Genomic DNA, 21,497 nt, shown 5'->3' with positions numbered 1-21,497 from the left:
GGCGCCTGGGTGGCTCAGTCGTTAAGCATCTGCCTTCGGCTCTGGTCATGATCCCAGGGTCCTGGGATCGAGCCCCACATTGGGCTCCCTGCTCAGTGGGGAGCCTGCGTCTCCCTCTCCCACTCCCCCGCTTGTGTTCCCTCTCTCATTGTGTCTCTCTCTGTCAAATAAATAAATAAAATCTTAAAAAAAATAAAGCCCATTTATTTGTCCCTTTTCCAGGCTGTACTCTCTGTGTAATACCTCCTATTGTAGCTCAAGAACATAATAATGTAGATAAGCTCACAGGTCTGAGTTCACACAAATTTAAAGTCAAAATATATTTCCTATAATTTTTAGCAATTTTAATGCTCAGAACAGGACCAGGCATAATTTTAAAAGATAATTGGGGAGTACAAGTTACTTGGCTATGCTAGTGATAGGTTGCTCCACAATGTTTATAGCATTTTTCAATTTTCCCAAAAATATTCGTGATTTTTTTTCATACTGTATTTTTTAAAATGGAGAAAGAAGAAAGAAGAATCATGATTTGGAACTCCTTGATAATGTTATTCTTTGCATTTTACAGAACATCCAGTTAATATATCTAAGGCCAGGCAGAGACAGTGCCAGAATTAATTCATTCTGAATCTAAATCTCTCCACATGTGGGTTGCCTCTTCACCTTGATAAAGCTATCCTAACTTTCAGCTATTTGTATTAACATTGAAAACAATGAAAAGAGACTTTTAATTAAGTTATTAACTTGTGGGTATTTTGGACTTTTGTTTCAGGGGATCATTGAAGACACATGAAGCTATAGTCTTTTCTCTTTGCAAGTAAAAACTATAAACATTTTATACATCATTTTGTGCTCTTGCACCCTCCCCTGGCCCCAGTGGATATTAGTGCTTTGAAAGACAGCTCTATGATTTGGGACAATGGGTTAAAACCTTGACTCCAAACCATCAGAATCAGGGCTTCACTGGCATTGAGAAGCTAAAGATTTGGCTATTTTAGAGATGAAGTGATCCTCCCTTTGTTCAGACCTCTGCTGATTAAATTTGCTTCTGAAAGTTTGAAACTTCCAAAACTTTGAAAAGTTTGAAAATAAATAAAAAGATTGTATTTATTTATTTGACAGAGAGAGACACAGTGAGAGAGGGAACACAAGCAGGGGGACTGGGAGAGGGAGAAGCATGCTTTCCGCAGAGCACGGAGCCGATGAGGGGCTCAATCCCTTCCTTCTTTCCCTCCCTCCCTCCCTCCCTTCCTCCTTCCCTTCCCAAGAACTAGTGATTCCAGATATTCAGATGTGAGGTTCGCAAGGGGCGCATCATTTGTCCATTATGAACTCCTCTACCAGCTGCCCCTGCCTGACTCCCTCTCCCTGCGGTCACTGCCACTGTAATGCTTCACCCAGCCACATCTGAAATCCAACCATTAAGGGAATGTGGTCTGAGAGATGGGCTTGGGTGTCAAGGTCTTTCCAGAAAGGAGAGACAGAGACCTAGGTGGCCAAGTAGGCCATAAGAGCCAAGTTGGAGGTTCTGGATGTAGCAGTGTGCCATTGTCTACTGCAGAGCAGGAGCAATCACAACAGCTGGCTTTTCTCGGCAGCTTACTATAGGCAGATTCTTTGCTGAATATTTTACATGTATTCTTACAAGTGCCCTACATCGTACATACTATCTCCTTCATTTAACAGATCAGGAAGCTATGAGTTAAATAATTTATCTTCGATTATACCACTGGAAATTGCCATGAGCAAGAAGATAGTTTCACAACTCCCACTTATGGGTCCCAAACCTCCCTGACTCAGGACTTCAATTTTATGCTATTGCCTTTCCCTTTCATGATACCACCTCCGGCTTGAAAACTTCCCTGCATGTTACCATATCTGCCTTCAGAATGATTTTAAGACAAGTGTGTATGTGTGTGTGTGTGTGCGTGCGTGCGCACGCACACGCATATGTGCACGCATGTGTGCATGGATGACTTACCACAGTAGAGTCCTGATATGCTTCTTCCTGAAATTATAAGAATGTGAGATGGTCCCAGTTTTGAAAACCCCATCAAGAGAGCTCCAACTAATGAGAGAATGTTTGCTACCAACATGGCTTTGATTCTGAAATTTTAAAAAGCAAGAATTACAAATTCAGCATCAAAATTTGATAAAATTATTTGCTTTCGGAGTATGCTAAGATATTTACTTAAGAGCAGTTATTTTAATTTTTCTAAAAAAGTTAGTTGGGGAATTTTAAACCATGATTGCTAGTTTGACTTATCTGTGGACTAAAGCATTAACAGTAAATAATGTTTTATAATGAAAAAATCTGGGTTTCATGCATGTGATCTCCACATTTTAATAGAGATGATTCAGTTGTGTTGGTGACTGACTGGTTTGATTTAAGATAACACTTCTGAAACTTTTTCAGTTAACTAGTTAAGTTTTCTACAAGTTGCTTGTTTTAAGTAATAATTGTCTGGTGATAGCTACATTCAACACTAGTTGTAACCTATTACCTCCTCTTTCTTTCCCCTCTTTCTTCCTTCTCTTCTCTTTTTTCCTTCCTTCCTTCCTTCCTTCCTTCCTTCCTTCCTTCCTTCCTTCCTTCCTTCTTCCTTCCTTCCCTCCCTTCTTCCCTCCTTTCCTCTCCTTTCTTTCTCCCCCCCCTTCTTTCTTTCATTCTTAATGGTGCAAGTTTTTAGTTGATGTAGATGATGTAAGGAACTTTCAAAGTTAAATTTTAAGTGTTTTATCATAGAGAATTATAATTATTCTTATTTTAACATTGCATGTCATCATATTTGCAGAACCTATGAATTAATGTCAACCAACGTAAAATATGTAATAAAGCTGACAATAGCAAAAAAACATCATTTTCAAAATTAATCCTGTGAAAATTAACAACATTTGCAGATATCTGATACTTTTATTCCTATTAAATGGGAAAGTGGGGCACAAAAACCTTTAAAGTTCAATAGATGATGATAAGGCCAGTAAAAGAATCTGAATGGACAGGTGTGGAAATATTTGTGCCACAAAGAAATGTAAGCATCTTGTTATGTTCTGTGTCAGTGTTTCAAACTTGAATAGCTGAGCTTTTTCTAAGCAAGTATCTTTAATGCCAGACAGATTTTTTTTTCCTGGAGAGTAAAATTATATAGTCTTATACTGCAATGATTGCCCAACAAGTATGTGATAGGCTTAATAATATCCCATAAGAGTCCACATCCTAATCCTCAGACTCTGGGAATACATTACCTTATATAATAAAAGGGATTTTGCAGATGTGATTAAATTAACAGTTTTGAGATAAAGAGATTATCTTGGATTATCCTGGTGGGCCCAGTGATGGAATCACAAGTATTCTTCTAAGAGGAGGGCGGAGGAGAAGATAATGTAATGGCAGAAATACGATTGGAGTAATGTACTTTGAAGATTGAAGGGAGGGGCCACAAGCCAAGCAATATCGTGACCACCGGAAGCTGGAAAAGGGCAAGGAAATGGGTTCTTCCTTCAGAAACTGCAGAAGGAACCAGCCCTGCTGTCATCTTGGCTTCAGCCAAATGAAACTGAATTTGAGCTTCTGACCTCCCAAACTATAAGAAAATAACTTGTTTTCAGCCACTGTTTATGGTAACTCATTAGAGCAGTAATAGAAGACCAACATAGGAAAATGTCAACTACTCAAAGGGAGGGGAAACAGTGATTTAGAGCTGGTCAGTTTCAGAGCTGCGGAGCAGGAAAAGACAGGGCTATTTCTCTCTCAAGTGCTTTTTCTCTACTCAAGTTCAGAGGGCAAACAAATTCAGTAATTTACCTTAAGAAATTGTTACTAGCTGGCTAGTAGTATATATTCTGTTAGGGAGACAAACTCTTAAAAGAGATAGCTTGAAAGTATATTTGATGCCAGATTGCTCTAAAGTCCCTCTTCCTTATCATCAATGGGTGCTAGAGCACTTTGTACAACTTAAAGGATTTTAACTTCTGCTCAGATATGAGAAATGGCCAAGAATAAAGAATCCAAAAATACATGAAATCACTGAATCAGGGAGAAAGAACTATATTTCTAAGTATATTTCTTTAAATTTTGCTCTAAATACTCCTGTTAGCATAGGGTTTAACACTGTCATGATCATTGTCTTCATCAGCATCAGCATCAAAGTAAGGCTACATTCAGTGCCTGCTTACTGTGTGCTAGGCATTGTGATAAATCCTCTGTCTGTGCTCTCATGTAATTCTCACAATAATGCCATGAGTTAGGTATTATTTTTTCCTACATTGTAGATGGATGGGGAAACATCTTAGAGAACCTAAGTGACTTGCTCATTTTCACACAACTATTAAATGTTAGAGCTGGGGCTTGATCTGTGTGAAACCAAAGGTTAATGCTTGATTTTAGTGAGTTCCATTTTTTTATACAAAAGAAAGAATGCATTTAAAGGCAGGCTATGTATACCTTCCTTCACTTACAGTAGTGTGGATTGCACAGACCATGGTCTTCTCCACCATGTCATTGTAATTAAATTTTAAGTACACAACTTCGGGAAAAATTGACTGAGAAGCCAAATCTATAAAGCAGTGGCCACAGACATTTATTGCTTATTACACAATTATAAGGAAAGACTTTTTTTTTAAAGAAGTAATGGAAAAATAAGCTTTTATTTACTTATTTTTAATTGATGGAGCAATGACCTGGTCAATAAGGAAAATCATGTCATTTCTCAATGAATCTTCCTAGGAAAACAGTTTTATAGGAGAGACTGAACTCTTTTGTCCTAATTTTGATGTGAAAATTATTATTTTTTATTTTTTTAAGATTTTATTTATTTATTTGACAGAGAGAGACACAGTGAGAGAGGGAACACAAGCAGGGGGAGTGGGAGAGGGAGAAGTAGGCTTCCCATGGAGCAGGGGGCCCAATGCAGGGCTCGATCCCAGGACCCTGGGATCATGACCTGAGCTGAAGGCACCCCTGATGTTAAAATTATTAATTTTGTGGCTGCTATTTATGGAGATTCATTTTTCTACTGATACTTGGAAGAAGCCTCACTTTTAGTTTACTGAAGTCATTTGATAAATGATCATTTGACATTGTTTTGGGGTATGACCATTGTTGATGCTAAATTCTAAGACTTGAGAGGGTGTGCATCCTGTATCCATCACGAGGACATGAATTAAATGCTTTAGAGTACATCACTAGACATGTCAAAATCTCATTTCTAAATGAGATGAGAACAAGGGCTTACATTTTCTTCTTCCTTCCTTCCTTCCTTCCTTTCTTTCTTTCTTTCTTTTCTTTCTTTTCTTTCTTCTTTTTTTTTAAGTAAGCTCCACGCCCAACTTGGGACTTGAGCTCACGATCCTAAGATCAAGAGTCGCAGGCTCCACCAACTGAGCCAGCCAGGCACCCCTTAAATTTTCTCTTTAGGGGTGGAAGAGGTACTTGTTCTTTCTCTTACTTTCTCTTACTTACAACTCTTACTTGTTCTTTCAAGTAAGAACAAGAATAAAACTTGGGTTATTATGCTACTCATTTTTTTAAAGATTTTGTTTATTTATTTGAGACAGAGAGAGTGAGAGAGAGCATGACAGCGGGGTGAGGGGCAGAGGGAGAAGCAGACTCCCTGCTGAGCAGGGAGCCTGACAGGGTCATGACCTGAGCCAAGATGCTTAACTAACTGAGCCACCCAGGTGCCCCAATGATGCTCATTGTTTAAGAAAACTTCTTACAGTCTTATATAAAATCTCCAGTGTAAGAGAAAGAAATTATCAGAATTTTAATGAGAGAGATAAAATTATAATTTAAAGTAAGAATTTAAAAACTAAATGAATTGTAATCTAGAATTACTAAAATAGTTACCTCTATCATTTACATCTTTAGAGGTTTTTGCATTTTCTAAATTTTCCATATTTGCACATTTATTTTTATCATCAGAGAAAAAGATCATTAATAAACAAAAGGTGGCCTCAAAACAGAAAATGAGTCCAAAAAAAACCCATTCGATTTTCTGATTTTATTTCCTCTCTCTGTGTGTGGGGGTGGAATCCCAATTTTTAGTATGTCACATGACTAAGTGAATGAAATTTAAGTGTAAAGGAGTTCCAGGGAGTTTTTTTTTTTATGACATTTTTAATCCAACACACTTGATAAAAACCAGGGTAAAGAAGTGGAGACACTACTTGCTTCATCTCTGGTTGGGGTTTTGAGAGAGCAGTAGCAACAGCTAGAAACCCATGCCAAGTATATTGGGCAATTGGGAGTTAGGAATATTGATTTGACCCTTAGGACTTGACTGATCCAAATGCCAAATTCTAATTTGAAAATGAAAAACTGGATGTCTGAGAAATGGAGTGATTTAGTGAAGCAAACAATGGATTTCCTGGTTAAAAATTTCACTCTTAGCTCTGCCATTGAGTTCCTGAGTTAACCATTTATGTAGTGGTTTCTTAACATGTTTTATTTTATTTTAGTTTTTTAAAGATTTATTTGAGAAAGAGAGAGAGGAAGAGTGAGCAGGGGGAGGGGCAGAGGGAGAGGGAAAGTATCTCCAGCAGACTCCCCACTGAGCGCTGAGCCTGATTTGGGGGTGGGGGATGGATCTCAGGACCCTGAGATCATGACCCAAACCAAAATCAAGAGTCAGACACCCAACTGACTGAGTCACCCAGGCACCCCAATATGTTTTAAAACTAACAAATTTAGAGAATCAAATCAGTTCTGTGGAAATACACACCAAACCCACTTTTGCTATAAATGCCTCCATGATTAAGCAGACTAGGGCAACAGCTTTCTCCATTATTTGTCCTAAAACCTAATTCATAGGTTCATGAATTGAAAAGAACAACTCTGAAACTATTCCACAAAAGGAAAGAGGATTTCTTTCTAAACAAAGTTTTAGAAACCCCAAATACTAAAGTTTCCATGTTTATGCTTATTTATGAAACTTGCCTACCTTCCAAGCCGATCCCCTAGCCACCCACCAAAAAATGATGCAATCATTCCACCAACTGCAAAGCTAGACACAGACAAGGACCAGAGCATGGTGACGAGGCTAGTAGATGCTGTAGTCTCTTCCTCCACCAAAGGTGTTGTTATTGAATCTCCTAGGAATGGGACTGTGGGCAGTTCCTTTGTACTGTTGATAGTATAGTTGTTGATAGCTTTTCGGTCATTCACTGGAATACCCAAAACGTATTCATAATGGGATATTATTACCTGAGGAAATAAAATAAAGAAAAATAGCTCCAACATTTCAAATATTCTATACACCTTTTGTTTGTTTTTCCTTTAGAATGTTTGTTAGGTGTTTAAAAGGGTCATCCCAATGATGTGTATTATATACAAACACAGATAGATTTACTTACAGTTGACCATATCCTGCAAAACAGAGGTTGCAAATTCCAGTGCCCACAGGAACTAGGCAGGAACAAATAAGTGAAGGAGAACCTTGATAACTAGAGGACTGAAATACTGTCTCTACTATTGAGAATATAAGAGCAAATAGGCAAGATTATAGCACTGGAGAGCATTTGCCCCACCTAAAGAAGGAAGCTGCAAATGTGAGACTAGTATTGCGTGACCTTTAATTTTTAAAAAAGAAGCCAGAAATCTGGGTTTTTATGTAAAATTCTTCAAGTTTTAAGTGCAGGCATCTATTCAAATTGAAAATATTCTGCAGACAAAAAGATACATTTTCACACCATATTACCTCTGCACAGCAGGGTTTAAATTGATTTATGTAAATATTCTTCTAATAGAAGCATAAAAATGGCTGTAAGAAAAAAGATTGGGAAAGATAAGATGAAGCCAAAAATAAAGTTAGTATACAAAATATAAACCCTAGGTGCTGTATCCTTGCTAGAAATATGCTATAATTGTTTTAAAAGATTTTATTTATTTATTCATGAGAGACAGAGAGAGAGAGAGAGAGAGGCAGAGGGAGAAGCAGGCTCCCAAGGAGCAGGGAGCCCGATGCGGAACTCAATCCCAGGACTCTGGGATCACGACCCGAGCCAAAGGCAGATGCCCAACCATCTGAGCCACCCAGGCGCCCGAAATATCCTATAAATTTACCAGTAAACTTCCTAGAAGCCAGTGCAAAGAGAGGAAAACAATCATGTATATTGATAAAAAATAAAGATAAAAATAACTCAGTGGCCCCTGAGAAGGGATTGATACCTGAAGGAGTTTCTTCCTCTGTGTCCTCACAGATTTCAGTATGTAATAGAATGAACAGAACTCAAAATTAAATTTCACAGAGCCATAGTTTATCCTGTGTTTCAGAAGAGGCAAAGATCCTACCAAAGTATAATTGAGTAAAGGCACAGCCTTCGGGATTCTTTCCTTGTCCTTCCTCTCAGTGCTGATTTGGTCACTATTCAGTGGTGTGGGAGGACCTCTGACAAGGACTTGGAATGAAGCTGCTCTAGGTTGTCAGTCATGGGCAAGGCCCTATGTGGTAAAATCAACTGAGTGAAGGAGCGGACTGATATCCTCTTGTGATAAAAGAAGTCTGACCAAGACATTTACCTCATTAGCAGACCATTTTACATGGATAATATGCATAGAAAAAAGGCTAGAAGGAACGATCTGAAATGTTCTCAGCTGTTTGCTCTATGTGGTAGAATTAGTATAGGTGATTTGTTCCAAATACTTTCTGTAACAGGTGTGTATAGTTTTTATACTCATGAAAAAGTGTGATTTTAAAATACCCTTAATGCCACATGTCATTCCACTAACAAAAAACACAAATGAAGCTGAACATCTATGCTTCTATAATGATGTTTAAGCAGCTTGTTAAACACAGAAAGAGGGGCTCTAGAGAGGACACGAAGCCCAATGCCAGTGGGGGATCCCTATTTTCAAGTCTGGCTCTAGGACTTGGATTGAAGGAAGGGAAACCTTAGCCTGATTTTCTCTCTCCTTCCCTGGAGAAGATGGTTTAAATAGGATGTGAAAAGGTCTTCCACAAAAAGAGACTCTACTGATTCTAAATTACGGTGATGCTGAACCAAATTTCAAGAAGGCTGCTAAACTGGCACGTGTTGTCATCACCCACAGAAAAAAGTGGTGACCCCCAGCATTGTTATCTAAATCTCTCAACTACAGCAAGACCACCACACTCATGATAATATGTGGCACCCAACCAAAGCACATCTTCTGGCCCAAGGAGCAACGCTTTCAGGTGATAGCCTGTGGTCAGTACACATTTTCCTTGGAGTGCAACATTGTAAGGGAAGAAGGTGAAATATGATGTATTCATAGAAGGCACCTAACAAATGCTTGGACCTTCATTTTATACTGCTCCCCCCCCCTCCGCTTCTCTCCTCTCTTCCTCTCTTTCCTAACTAACCACTTTGTTGAACACCTTTATGCTAATCATTGTGCTTGGCACTGGTGACAGGAAGAGGAAGAAGACAATCCTTCCCTAAATGACCTGCCAGCCTTAATTAGACCAAAGGGAATGAAGTCTAGGTCCCCCACTTAACAGGCTGTGGGAGCTGAGAAAATGACATCCCCCTCCTGTTTATTCATTGTATACTGGAGTAGGGCTGCACAAAATAAATGAGACACGTGATAGAAATTATTCAGTATTATTTTTAAAAACACCCATCCGAATAGTTATCGTGGAGAAATCCAAATTTTGTAGAACTTCCAGACTATTACTTAGCAGTCATATATCATTTTACTTTGGATTAGCTAGGAGGGACAGAATTAGGGGGAAGGATAGGACCTTCTTAGTGTTAGGGCTCCTAAAGTCTTTCATCTGGCCTGTGATTGGGCATAATAAGGTTTTTGGAGGTTAGACTAGGGAGAACATATGTTAAAGCACCTGATGCACAGTGAGTTGGTGCCCAGTAAAAGCTTGTGCATAAAATGAAATAAATCCTTCTATTGCTTCCTCTTATTCCCCAGCATTTGTCATTCATTTTTTCACTCACATATGGCTGGGAGCTCTGAATAAAGGTTGCAATAAGCTCTTAAGTTTTTTTGAAACAACATCTGTAGGCACGTGGTATTCTGGCTGGAGTTTTCTATGAGCTCAGAGAACAGCAGAGTCAGAGATCAAGAATTGTTTATTGCCCTTTCTTTGTGCGGGTTACTGAGGAGCCAAAGCCAAGTTATCAGCTTTGAAACCATGCACGTGGTGCCTGACAGAATGCTGGGATTACCCTATGTTCCCCATGTGGGCACACTTTATCTCTGCGTATGAGGAACACAGATCTTTCAGTCACTTACAGAAATTGCCAATAAGAGATTTGAATTGTACATGTGTCACTTGCCTCTTGAGGTGCATTGATCACACCAATGTCATATCCAAACTGGAAGGAACCCAGTGCAGCAGTGAAGACAGTGAAAACCAAGGTCCCGGTGATCTGTGGGGAATGAAACACAGGGCTGGGAAACACAAGGCAACTTCAGTTACCTACCATCGTGTCAGTGTGCAGCTTGGACTTCTGACAGGCTCTACAGGCTGGTTCTTGCTCCTTGATACTCATTCACAGTGTGCCCTATGCTCCCAACTTCATTCATACGAGAATGCAAGAGCCATTCATCGAGGGCCCTACACTGCTAAAGCTGAGAAAAGTTTGGGACAATTTCTTCCAAGAGAGGAACGAAACATCCTTTTCCATGCATATATTTATGATTTAAAATCAGGTCTGAAGACTAGAATTTCTGCTGACTAAAGGAAACCACCGTGATAAAAACAGTCAATTTATATCATTTGAAGAGGTAAAAAAAACACCAGTAACAAAAAGGGAGTTCTCCTGGGCATTGTTATGGTACAAAAACACCTCAAAACTCATACAAGAGGCATCAGCCAGGCTTTATCATGACGACATCAATATCCAGGTAAGGATAATTTCCAAGATTTGCAACTAGTTGAATCTAGAGTTATGGATTGAAGGATGTTATTTTCTTTCCAACTCCATGTAACTACAAAACTCAGTGTAGAAAGGGACAGAACATTCATTCCCTTCAACTCATAGTTACATGTCTAACCATCTTAGAGAAATCATATCATACATATAGAATCTCATATTAGGATGTTTGATGCAGCATTGTGTGTGTGTGTGTGTGTGTGTGTGTGTGTGATAGCAAAAATCGTAAAAGAACCAAAATATCATTCAATGGAAAATGGCCAGATTCAAATACATCATGATACATACAACATGCTGTGCTGAAGCTAGAGTAATGTGATCATTTTGTACTGACTTACTGTTAAGTGATAAAGGAAGCTGTGTAATCTCACTAATTTTTATTTTTTTTAAGATTTTATTTATTTGAAAGAGAGAGAATGAGAGACAGAGAGCACGAGAGGGAAGAGGGTCAGAGGGAGAAGCAGACTCCCTGCCGAGCAGGGAGCCCGATGTGGGACTCGATCCAGCGACTCCAGGATCATGACCTGAGCCGAAGGCAGTCGCTTAACCAGCTGAGCCACCCAGGCGCCCATCTCATTAATTTTTAAAAAGGCTTAAACTTGAGCATTCTTTGATTTGCGCATGTTGTATGTAAGTCACAGAATATTTTCTTGAAGAACAGATAACAAAAGGATGACCACTGAGGAAGAATGTGAGACTAGAGAAGGGGGATAAACGAGTATTCTTTCTTTTATTTATATTATCAGACATTTTATAAGGAAATAATTTCCTGTATAATTACATAATTTAAATGTTTAAATAAATAACATGGGATATTGTAGAAACTTCACTGAACAAATGAACGAGTCATATCAACATGAATTCTAGTTCCCACTCTGATGTTTAGGGAGTATATGACCCAAACCACTTTTCCTGTAGGATCTTCAGTTTTTCTCTAAGTAGGGGGATGATTGTAAATCCCTACTCCAGCATGAAAAGTAGCTTATTAACCAAGTCCTCTCATTACCTAATAAAGCCAGAGATTAGGAATTTCAGTGTCATCATCAACAAAGTATTATCACAGAACCAGCCTGAGAGCCTTGAAGTTATGGAATCTTGGGGTTCTAAAACCAGACCCTCATTGGAGAGCTTGTTGCAGGTGTAGCTTCTTGGGATTCACCCCAGACCTACTATTGGATTGGAATCTCTGTGGTGAGAATTGGGAATCTGTAGGTTTGTTCTGTCTTTTTCCACTAATTCAGAATTAATTTCAGGTGGCACCTCTGTAGGCTTTTCTTCCCAGCAACTTCCTTCCTTCCTTCCTAAGAAAGGACTTAAAACTTTCTCCAAAGATATGATAATATTATATTATCCTAAAAGAAGCATATATATCCTATACTATATATATCCTGAAAGAAGCATATATATATCATATAGTATACATTATATATATTGAGATATAAATCATATATGCATATACATAATAAAATAATTACAAATAAATTCAAAGTATGTTAACTGTAAAATGTACCTGTGTGCACAGGTTTGTGTGTGTGCACATACACACACACAATATGCTACATGGTATGGGATTACCAGAGATTTTGAATTATCCTTTAATATTTAATTAGATATCTAATACCTAGTGCCTCAGGCAACCAAAGCTAAAATGGCTTCCATTTACTTGGTGGTTTCTCCTTAAATCCTTTTTCCCCTTCAGCTGTTTCCAGGGATGGAGAATTTTATCCTTTCATTTTATTTGTAGGAAGTAACCGTCATCATCCATGAGGGGACCAGAGGGCACCTTGACAAGGCTTCCACCCACTTCCCTGATAGTCTCCGTCACTACAATCTAGACAGTTTGATATTAGGTGCAATGCAAACACAACTTCAAGGCCTAATACTGAATATTTCTGCCTACTGCATGCCTATTTTTTGCTGTATGTGATTGTCTCTTTTAACTGTATCAGTTTTCTCTTGCAGCTATAACATATAACACAAGTTTGTTATCTTACAGTTCTTGTACATCAGAAGTCTGGTATAACTAAAATTAAGATGTTGGCAGGCTGTGTTCCTTTCTGAAGGCTGTTGGGGAAAATTTGGGTTGATGGTAGAATTCTGTTCCTCATGGCTGTAGGACCAGGATCTGTGTTTTTGTGCTGGCTGCAAAGTGAGGGCCATTCCCAGCTTTAGAGGCCACCACATTCCTTGGTTAGTGGTGTCCTTTCTCTATCTTCACAGCCAGAAATGGGCCAGTCAGGTCCTCACATTGCATCTCTCTGATCCTGACTATACCCGGAAAAGTTCTTCCCATTGAAGAAGTTATGAGATTAGATTTGGCCTATCTGGATAATCCAGGTTAATCTTCCTATCTCAAGGTCCATAATCTTAATGACATTTGTAAAGTCCTTTTTGCCTTTTAGGGTAACATATTTACACATCCTGGAGACCAAGTAACGGACACTTCTCATGACAGCACTATCAGTATCCCTATTTTATAGGTAACTAGACTAGGTTACAGTCTCACAGTCAGTAACTTGTGCAATAATGATTTAGATTCAGACCCTATGCTTTTAACTAATTGGTTATTTTGAATTTCTCATTGGTCAGAAACAGACATTCAAAAGTCAAGCACATCTAAAAATCTAGGAATATAATCTTTCTAAATAAAAAAAAAAACTAAGAGCACACATATTCATAGAATTTGCCAAGTGTGATGCTGAAGCCAACTCACCAACACCCACCAGTTTCAAGTGCATTTTCCCACTACCCACCACACAAATCCCCTCCTTCCTCATCTATCCACAGAAAACTTTTGTGACATTTCTGTACAAAAATACTAAGGGGAAAAAGCTACTCAACTGCTCCTCTGTAGCTCAGCTGAAGAAGAACCTCATGGCCTTCCCACCACCAAGCCCAGGGCCAGTTTCATCCCTGTGTCTCCTTTTCTTCCTGTAGCAGAATGTCCAAGCACTTGGTGTCTTAGTGACTGCCCTTCCCACTCCATCCCTGGGCTTCCGCTCTCTACTGGCTCTCTTCTCCTGCCCCCACCAGACAATCATATAGTTCCTTTCTTCTTATTTTAACAATCCAACTAGTCACCATGCCAATGGTGAGCAGGGGTGCTATGGAAATGGAAGTTAGGGGTGAAGGTGGTGGCCGTAGCAGATTTGGTTCCCCATAATCTCCATTGGCTCTCCCCTGCCACTCCAAATACACACTCTAAGTCACAACAGTGTTAGCTGCTCCACATTACTTTGATAAAAATGAAATTTAATTTTCAAAGACTTAAGTTCTCTGGAGCTCCTGTCTCATTACTTTCTAATCAAATTGTTCTAAGTCATTACTATAGCAATTCTGGGGCTGCCTCTAAGAACAATTTCTCATGTGATAGGAGTAACAGAAAAAAGGAACTGTGAAGGAAATAGAAGTTTTAGATGTTTAGAAATCTTAGAATGTCCTTAAAGTCCTTGTCCTCTGGTCTTACTGGCTTCTTTTTTCAGAGTTCGCTTTGGTCTTGCCATCTTGAGGGGGCAGAGCTGCAGTTTCCCCACTTAAACTTCCTAAGATAGAAATTTTACCTAGTTGGTCAGGTAAGGAACAATGTTATCAATTTTAAGAAGGTCACTTGAATTCCCAACTAAAGTGATAATCCCAAATATAGAAGTCTCTGAAACTTTGATTCCTTCTTTTCTTCCTTCCTTCTTTCTTTTTCTCTTTTTCTTTGTTTCTTTGTTTCTTTTTTTCTCTTACTTTTAGGTTTAATTTCCCTCTCTGAACCTTACCTTAAACTGGCTCTTTGGTTTCCATCTTTTCTTTTTCTGTAGTGAAATGAAAGAGATAACATTTATATTCAATCTTCTATATATTTTGGTACTAGGCTTGGACAGAAAAGTTTTGTTTATGAGAAGGGAAATTTCTGAAGACTGTTAAATCTGAATTAGCCCATCAATCCTATCCATTAATCTAGCATCCAAGAGGTTGACTGAGGATAGGTACATAGGAGCTAATGAAAACAGTGAGAACTTAGGATCTTACTTTGTCCAGGCTCTGTTCTTTCAACAACTCTGTAGGTAGTAATTATTATTATCATGTCACATACGGAAAAACCAGTACACAAAGGGTGAGGAACTTGTCCAAAGCCATATACCTACAAAGTGGCTGAAGATCTTCAAGCTTTGTCTCTCATCTCTTCATAGGCAACAAGATATTAAGCCTGACTCTTAGAAAGACTATCCCCACTTAGAGCTTAACAATTTTAAGTTAGAGAAACTAGGTTCCACATCCAATGAAAGATATGCCACAGGATAAATGTGGGAGTACACAGAATGGGCAAGTGGCTAAACCCTAACATAAAACAAAATGTGGTATTTATTTTGTGGCTTAGAAATTAGATGGGGTTTGTTAGAAAAAACAAATAGACTTGGAATTCAGAAAACCTAGAAGACTACCAGCTAGGCCCTTAATATCCCTGAATCTGCTTCTTTGCCAAAAAATGGATATCATAAAGATTAAATAAGATACTAATGTGGTCTTCCTATAAATAATGAAAGGGCTATAAAACAATTGCATCTTTAATCACATTAGCATATCATTTATCTCTCTTGTCAACCAACCACCTGTCAACTTTTCATATGTCACCAAAAATCTTCACAACAATACTACAATGTAAAAGAAATTATCCCCATTTTACAGGTGAGGAAACCAGGGCTTATAGAAGATTAAGTGATATGCTCAATACCATACAGCTAGTAAGTAACAGATATTCTAGCATTTGAACCCAGAGCTGGTGTTCTTAAACTCCCATTTCTAAGCAAAAACGCAGATTTTCAGCAGCTACAGAGTGACTGGTAGGGAGGAGAAGCTGATGTCTTTCCTCTAAACTGCATGGCTCCAAATGCCAACCTAAAGGTGATCTTGCACCCAACTTTGGAAAACTCCAGGGGCCTCTCAAGCCATAGAATTTTCATGTTGAAAGGGACCTTAGAGAACAGAGGATTCTAGTTTAATTTCTTCATTTTCCACTTGAAAAAAACTGAATTCAGGTCCTTTGTCTGAGTTAGTACATTATTGGGTATATTCAGTGTGAGAACTCAGGTGTCCTAACCCTCAGTTCCATGCTTATCCCACTTCTTTCAAAGTCTGGGCAGTTTTACAAAGCTGAAACATTGTGCTTTACATCAGTTCTCATTATTTCTGGGTTCCATTATTAGGCAATTCCTTGGTTCTCAAGAAAAGTCCTACAACAATTTCTAAAGGGAATTTAGTGATGTTCAAAATGAAGCTTGAGCATTTACTATGTGTCAGACACTGTGGTAAGCATATTACCTTCCCTTTTGCAGTCTCTTATAAACTTTAGTTATTTGAACACTACCTTTATTATTTTTGCCAAATCTACATACTATGTGTATAGTTATTAACTTAATATTTATCTTTATATCACCTTTAAAATGCTGACTACTTTAGCTTTATCCTGGGCTATAATAGGAAATCATGAAGTCCTAGTTATTTTTAAAATATATCATGTAAATGCGTAACTATTAACATTAAAATGTTTATCATCCGTCTCTCAAATATTAGCTCATTTACATACTCCCAGACCATAAAGAACTATTAGAATCCCTGTATATCTTATATCCTCTTATTATATCCCAATATGTTCTTATTTTGTCACAATATAGAAAACCCAAGGTCAGTTAAATAACTTAACTTTGGTCTCACAGCAGGTAAGTAGCATCATCACACTCCAAATCAAGCCTGGCTAACCGCAAAGTCTGTGCTCCTAGACTTGTCACTTACTCACATGAAGAAATGCTCAGCAGAGTTAAGTTACAACAGGCCAGAACTTTAGATATCCTAGTCTAACAGGGCTACAGATTTACCTACTTGTGTGATTGTGTGAAGGGGTGGGTGTGTTTGGTTGGGGAAAACTTATGAGAGAACGACAGCACTATGACCTTTTTAAGTTTTTATTTTGGAAAGTATCCTATCTATAGAGAAGTTGAAAAAATAGGGCAGTGAACATCCCATAACCTGTGTTCAGGATGGTTAGCATTTACATTTGTTTAACTTTCACTGTGTATGTGTGTACATGGACAGGTACGTATGTAGTGTGGTTGGAATCATTTGAAAATCAGTTGCAGATATTAGTGTAACTTCATTCCTAAATACTTTAGAATGTACTCACTAAGAACAAAGACATTCTCCTACATAATTACAATACCATCATCATATCCAAGAATGTAATAGATATACTAATATTATCTAATATAACAGCCCATTTTCAAAATTTCCCCAACTGTCCCCATATTGTCCCTTACAGCTGTTTTCTTCTTTCCAGGATCTAACTTGGTTGTCAGTTCTTAGTCTCCTTTTATCTAGAACAGTCCTTCTGCCTCTTGTTTTTCATTCATTGTCATTTTTGAAAATTTCAGACCAATTTTCATGATTAGTTAGATTCGGGTTAATCTACCTTTTTTTTGGCACATTCCTTCAGTAATATGGTTTTGCAGAATCACTTGAGAAAGTTACACAGACTGCTCAGAAAACAGAGCAAATATCCTTAAAATTCTGAATAGATATATAAAATACTGAATGTGATACATATTTTTGCAGCTAAATGAACTATCAGTTGGCCAAGAGAAGTAGCTTCAATCTGTGGTAGCTACACCCAACATCCCCCAAATCCTCCCTATGGTCACCGACTTGAACAAATCCCCCTATTCATTTCCTCAAGCCGATTTAAAATGAACATAATGCTACTTTACCTTATCTTCTGTCATTTTATCGGTTAAGAGTCCTCCTCTTAATTCCAAGTCCTGTGGTGAGTGTGGCACATGCAGCTGGCCAGCCTTTCTTCAGCTTTCTACTAGTTATACATTAGAGGAGGAGGAGCAAGGCAACGAAGCAGCCTGGCCATCACCTTTAAAATCTGATTTCATCAGAGGCTGAATATTGAGGAGAATCTAATCAATAAATGCTTTGCCTTAGTGACTTGTGATTTCAAACTTGTGTACCAGCAAAAGAAAATGGGAGCAGGTCCCTCAGGCGTAAGTCACAAACCAGAGATGGTCACACTTTAACACGTTAAGTACACCAGTAACCAGGAACAGGTGAAAAAAGAATTCTTCGGGGTCTTTTGTAGAGATGAGATGCTGGGTTGATGTTTCATGTTGTGGGGATGACAAAGATGAGGGACATGGGAGGCATGCTGCACTCTGCTCTACAGAGAACCAGAACTGTGGTGTTTGTGCTTTAGAGCTGGGCTGTTTGGCCAGAGGCCACTGTAGGCTTGAGTGGTTTACCTGAATGAGCTTTTGAGAACTATGAACTTGGGTTTGAATCTTAATTTACTGATGGTATTACCTTAAGCAGTTGGCTCCCAGTGACTTTTCTGCACCTTAGTTTTTCACTGAATAAAATGAAAACAGAACACACTTTGTTTTGCTAAATGGATCAAATGTGATAGGAAAGTGGTTAGCCTAGTGCATAATAAGTGCTCAGCAAAATGTAGGTTATTATTGTTTTTGCAATTATTATTGGTTTGGTGTATGTCTAGAGGTGCTTGTTGGAGTGTAGAGTTCTCAAATAAATCTGCTCATTTGGCTTGAGTCTGTCCCTTCTTCTTCTTCTTCTTCTTCTTTTTTTTTTAAGATTTTATTTATTTTTTTAAGAGAGAGCAAGCAAGAGAGAGCCCGAGCTGGGGGGAGGGGCAGAGAGAGAGGGAAAGGAGACTCTCCACTGAGCCGGGAGCCGGATGTGTGGATGTGGGGCTAGATCCCAGGTCTCTGGGATCATGACCTGAGCCAAAGGCAGAGGCTTAACTGACTGAGCCACCCAGGCACCCCGAGTCTGTACCTTTCTGTGTCTCCTCTATAATGTTCATTCCCTGTGGGAGCCCAGACAGTATCAAAATTTGCTGAGCTTGAACTGTGTGTGGCAACTATTGTCACTTGGTTCCACTGAGGCTCAGCCAGAACCAGTTCCCAGCAGAGGAGATCTCAGACAGTCCCCTAAACCAGGATGTTATGAAGAAGCAGTGACAAAGTGAAGAGGTAAGGGAGACTCTGATTTCATGTGTCTTTTATTTCACCACCACTCTTTTATTTCTATTACCTCTGTGGGGCAACCCAACTGAATAAATAATTCAGCTCAGACCACAAACTTGAGACCAGCACAGTCCCAGGCTCTGAAATGCATGAGATAAACAAGACAGTTAGGAGTTCACAATGTATAAGAACAGACAAACGGAATCACAAACACTCAATACAGTTTTGTTTTTTTGTAGAAAAACACTAATGAATACTATTAGTGATAGTTAATCTTTATTGAGTTGTTGCTTGTTGCCAGGCGCTGCTCTCTGCATTTTACACGGACTAACCCGGTCATCACAACGCAAGGCATTCTCCGTTGTAGAGCTAAGCTTTGGGGAGCAAAGTTAGCCCAGTTAGCTCACACGGACGTTAGTGCATAACCAGCGCCTGGCTTTCTGCACCAGTCTGGGCTGGTGTTGCGCACTCCCACTTATCAGAGCGTCCACAATCAGGAGAGAATTTAGCAATCATTTTCCAGGGACAGACAATCCTAGCCCTGGGAGGACTGCTATCCACTGACACTGAAAAAAAGTCTTTGGGCGCCTGTGAAAAATGAGTTACCTTCTGATTTTTACCAACCTTTTTTTTTTTGAATCTTCCTTTTAAGAGACAGAAATGGGCTTGAATGCGGCTGGGTTTCAGGTGAGCCTTTAACTTTTCCTGCCGGGTCGGAGCTGCGCGTGCGTGCAGGGAGCTGTTCTCCTCTTCACTGGGAGAGCGCTTTCGCTAACCCGGACAGACAGGGGACCTTGAGCCACCCAGACCAGTTTCCTCTGGTTTAGCCAGCACCTCTCTTGTTAGGCTCTTGCTCAGAAATGAATACACTCTGCACCATTTAGGGATGGGCTGAAACTATCTCCGGAGTGGGGGTGGAGGGAGTCAGCTACAGTGATTGCCTTGGTGGATTTTAGCCCTGGGAGGACTGTTATTCCATTTCGGCCTCTCAGGAGAGTTTGCCCAAGTGCCCACCAGAGGAGCTGCGGGTCCGATGCACGGAGTTATATTCGTGTTTCCCTGGCTGTGATAAAGTCAGACTTTTTGTGTTTTGCTGTCGGGCTGGGGGCCGCTCAGAGAGGTGCTTCAGTGCCCATAATTACCAAGAGATCCCGGCTGGGTGGGGTGAAACCAGTTCTGTGTGGTTGTTCTTTAGGCTTCACACTTTAAACCCATTAGGTCAGATTTTGATTACATCGTGATTAATTTAATCTTCGTAATAGATACCAATAGCTCTAGGTGGTGAGAATTTCCAAGTATAGAAAAGAGCCTCTTCTTTTTTCATTATTTATCTTCCTTTCAGTAACACAAGACTTTAGCTTATTTCTATTAAAGCGAAGAAAGAGCATGCTGCATTCCTCTGTCATTGGGGCGGGTGCGGGTAATGCAAAGATATCTCTGGGGAACCGAATCAAGTTAAGTTCAAACTGGGCCAAGCTAGGAGCGCAAGGGAGTACTGGAAACTCCTTGTCCCTGAGGAAGTCCAGTGTATTTTAAGATTGCTGAGTCAGATTTGTCCTTATTGTAGCTTGCCTCTTCTCCCCCTCTCTAGTTACTCTCTGGTCCGAGCCACTAGCATCTCTCCTGACTGTAACTACCTGGCCTCCCTGTCCCCATTCATACCCTACAGTCCCTTTTGACTGAACAACCAACAGTGATTTAAAAATTAAATCAGAACATAACCCTCTTAGTTTAAAAGTATCCGGAGGCTTCCCAGTCACCCTTAGAAGGAAACCCACATTTTTTACTGTGGCAGGAGAGGTGAATTTGGTGTAGCATTCATTCCTTGATGCTGAGACCTTCTCTCTTACTCTTCTCCTTTTCTGCTCAGCCACACTGGCCTCAGACTTGTTTAATGTGTTGCAGGCTCAGCACCTTTGTACTCCATGGGCCTCTGCCTAGAGCTGTCTGCTCCAGATTTGTATGTGGGGCCTGGCACTTCTGCATTCAGATGACAGCTCAGACTCTCTAGCCAGGCTTCTTGAGTGGACACCACCTACCCCTTCCAACTCATTCTCAGTCTTGTTACTCTGCTTTATTTTCTTCATAGCACTTATGCTTGAAATTTTATTTACTAATATTTTATAATTAAAACATTAAACATTTGAATAAGTTAATGAATAATAATTATAACAATATAATAATTGTTATCTATAACAAATTAGTTGTTATATTAATAATTAAAATATTTAATTGTTTAAATATTAAAATTATTTTAATTAAAATTTATTATTTTATTATTTACTTGTCTATTATTCATTGTGTTCCACTTCCCCACCATGCCTAAGTCCCATGAATGCAGAGACCTTGCCCGTTTTGTTATTTCCAGCACCTGTGAGAGTGCCTGGTACACTCAATAAGTATTTGTTTAATAAATGAAGGAAGTTCAAGAAGAGTTGCCACGTGCTTTCTTGCAGTGGGGTTGGAGGAGTCTGAGGCTGGCATTGGACATTTATTGATTTAACGTTCAATAAATGCAGTATTTACCCTGCATTTTGCTAGGCACCAGTTACAACAGGGAACGGAACAGACAGTCTCTGCTCTCATGGGGCTTACATT

General features: G+C 39.2%; 1 protein-coding gene and 1 long non-coding RNA gene across 5 annotated transcripts in view; one reads left to right on the top strand and one right to left on the bottom strand.

Moving 5' to 3' along the window:
• SLC2A2 (solute carrier family 2 member 2) overlaps positions 1-17,776 on the bottom strand; it is a 30,136-nt gene extending 12,360 nt beyond the window's left edge. The window contains exons 1-5 of one of the 4 annotated variants that reach the window (XM_073897408.1): positions 17,619-17,776; positions 14,637-14,672; positions 10,273-10,365; positions 6,942-7,204; positions 1,982-2,106 (exon numbers count right to left, since the gene is read on the bottom strand). In XM_073897408.1, the coding sequence (XP_073753509.1) occupies positions 1,982-2,106; positions 6,942-7,204; positions 10,273-10,365; positions 14,637-14,672; positions 17,619-17,633 (532 nt within the window). In that variant the 5' untranslated portion in view covers positions 17,634-17,776. Of the gene's footprint in view, positions 1-1,981; positions 2,107-6,941; positions 7,205-10,272; positions 10,388-14,636; positions 14,786-17,618 lie in introns of those variants that run through there. The other 3 variants (XM_025869599.2, XM_073897401.1, XM_073897411.1) reach the window with 3 other exon arrangements.
• A 1,676-nt stretch (positions 17,777-19,452) lies between these two features.
• LOC141373587 (uncharacterized) overlaps positions 19,453-21,497 on the top strand; it is a 32,094-nt gene continuing 30,049 nt past the window's right edge. Inside the window, exon 1 of the long non-coding RNA XR_012379744.1 lies at positions 19,453-19,586. This is a non-coding gene — a long non-coding RNA (uncharacterized lncRNA). The remainder of the gene's footprint in view (positions 19,587-21,497) is intronic.

Source organism: Callorhinus ursinus, unplaced genomic scaffold (assembly GCF_003265705.2).
Source record: "Callorhinus ursinus isolate GAN/ISIS: 27379988/994484 unplaced genomic scaffold, GSC_fseal_2.0 scaffold1, whole genome shotgun sequence".
NCBI lineage: Eukaryota > Metazoa > Chordata > Mammalia > Carnivora > Otariidae > Callorhinus > Callorhinus ursinus.
This window is presented reverse-complemented; position numbering and strand designations above follow the sequence as displayed.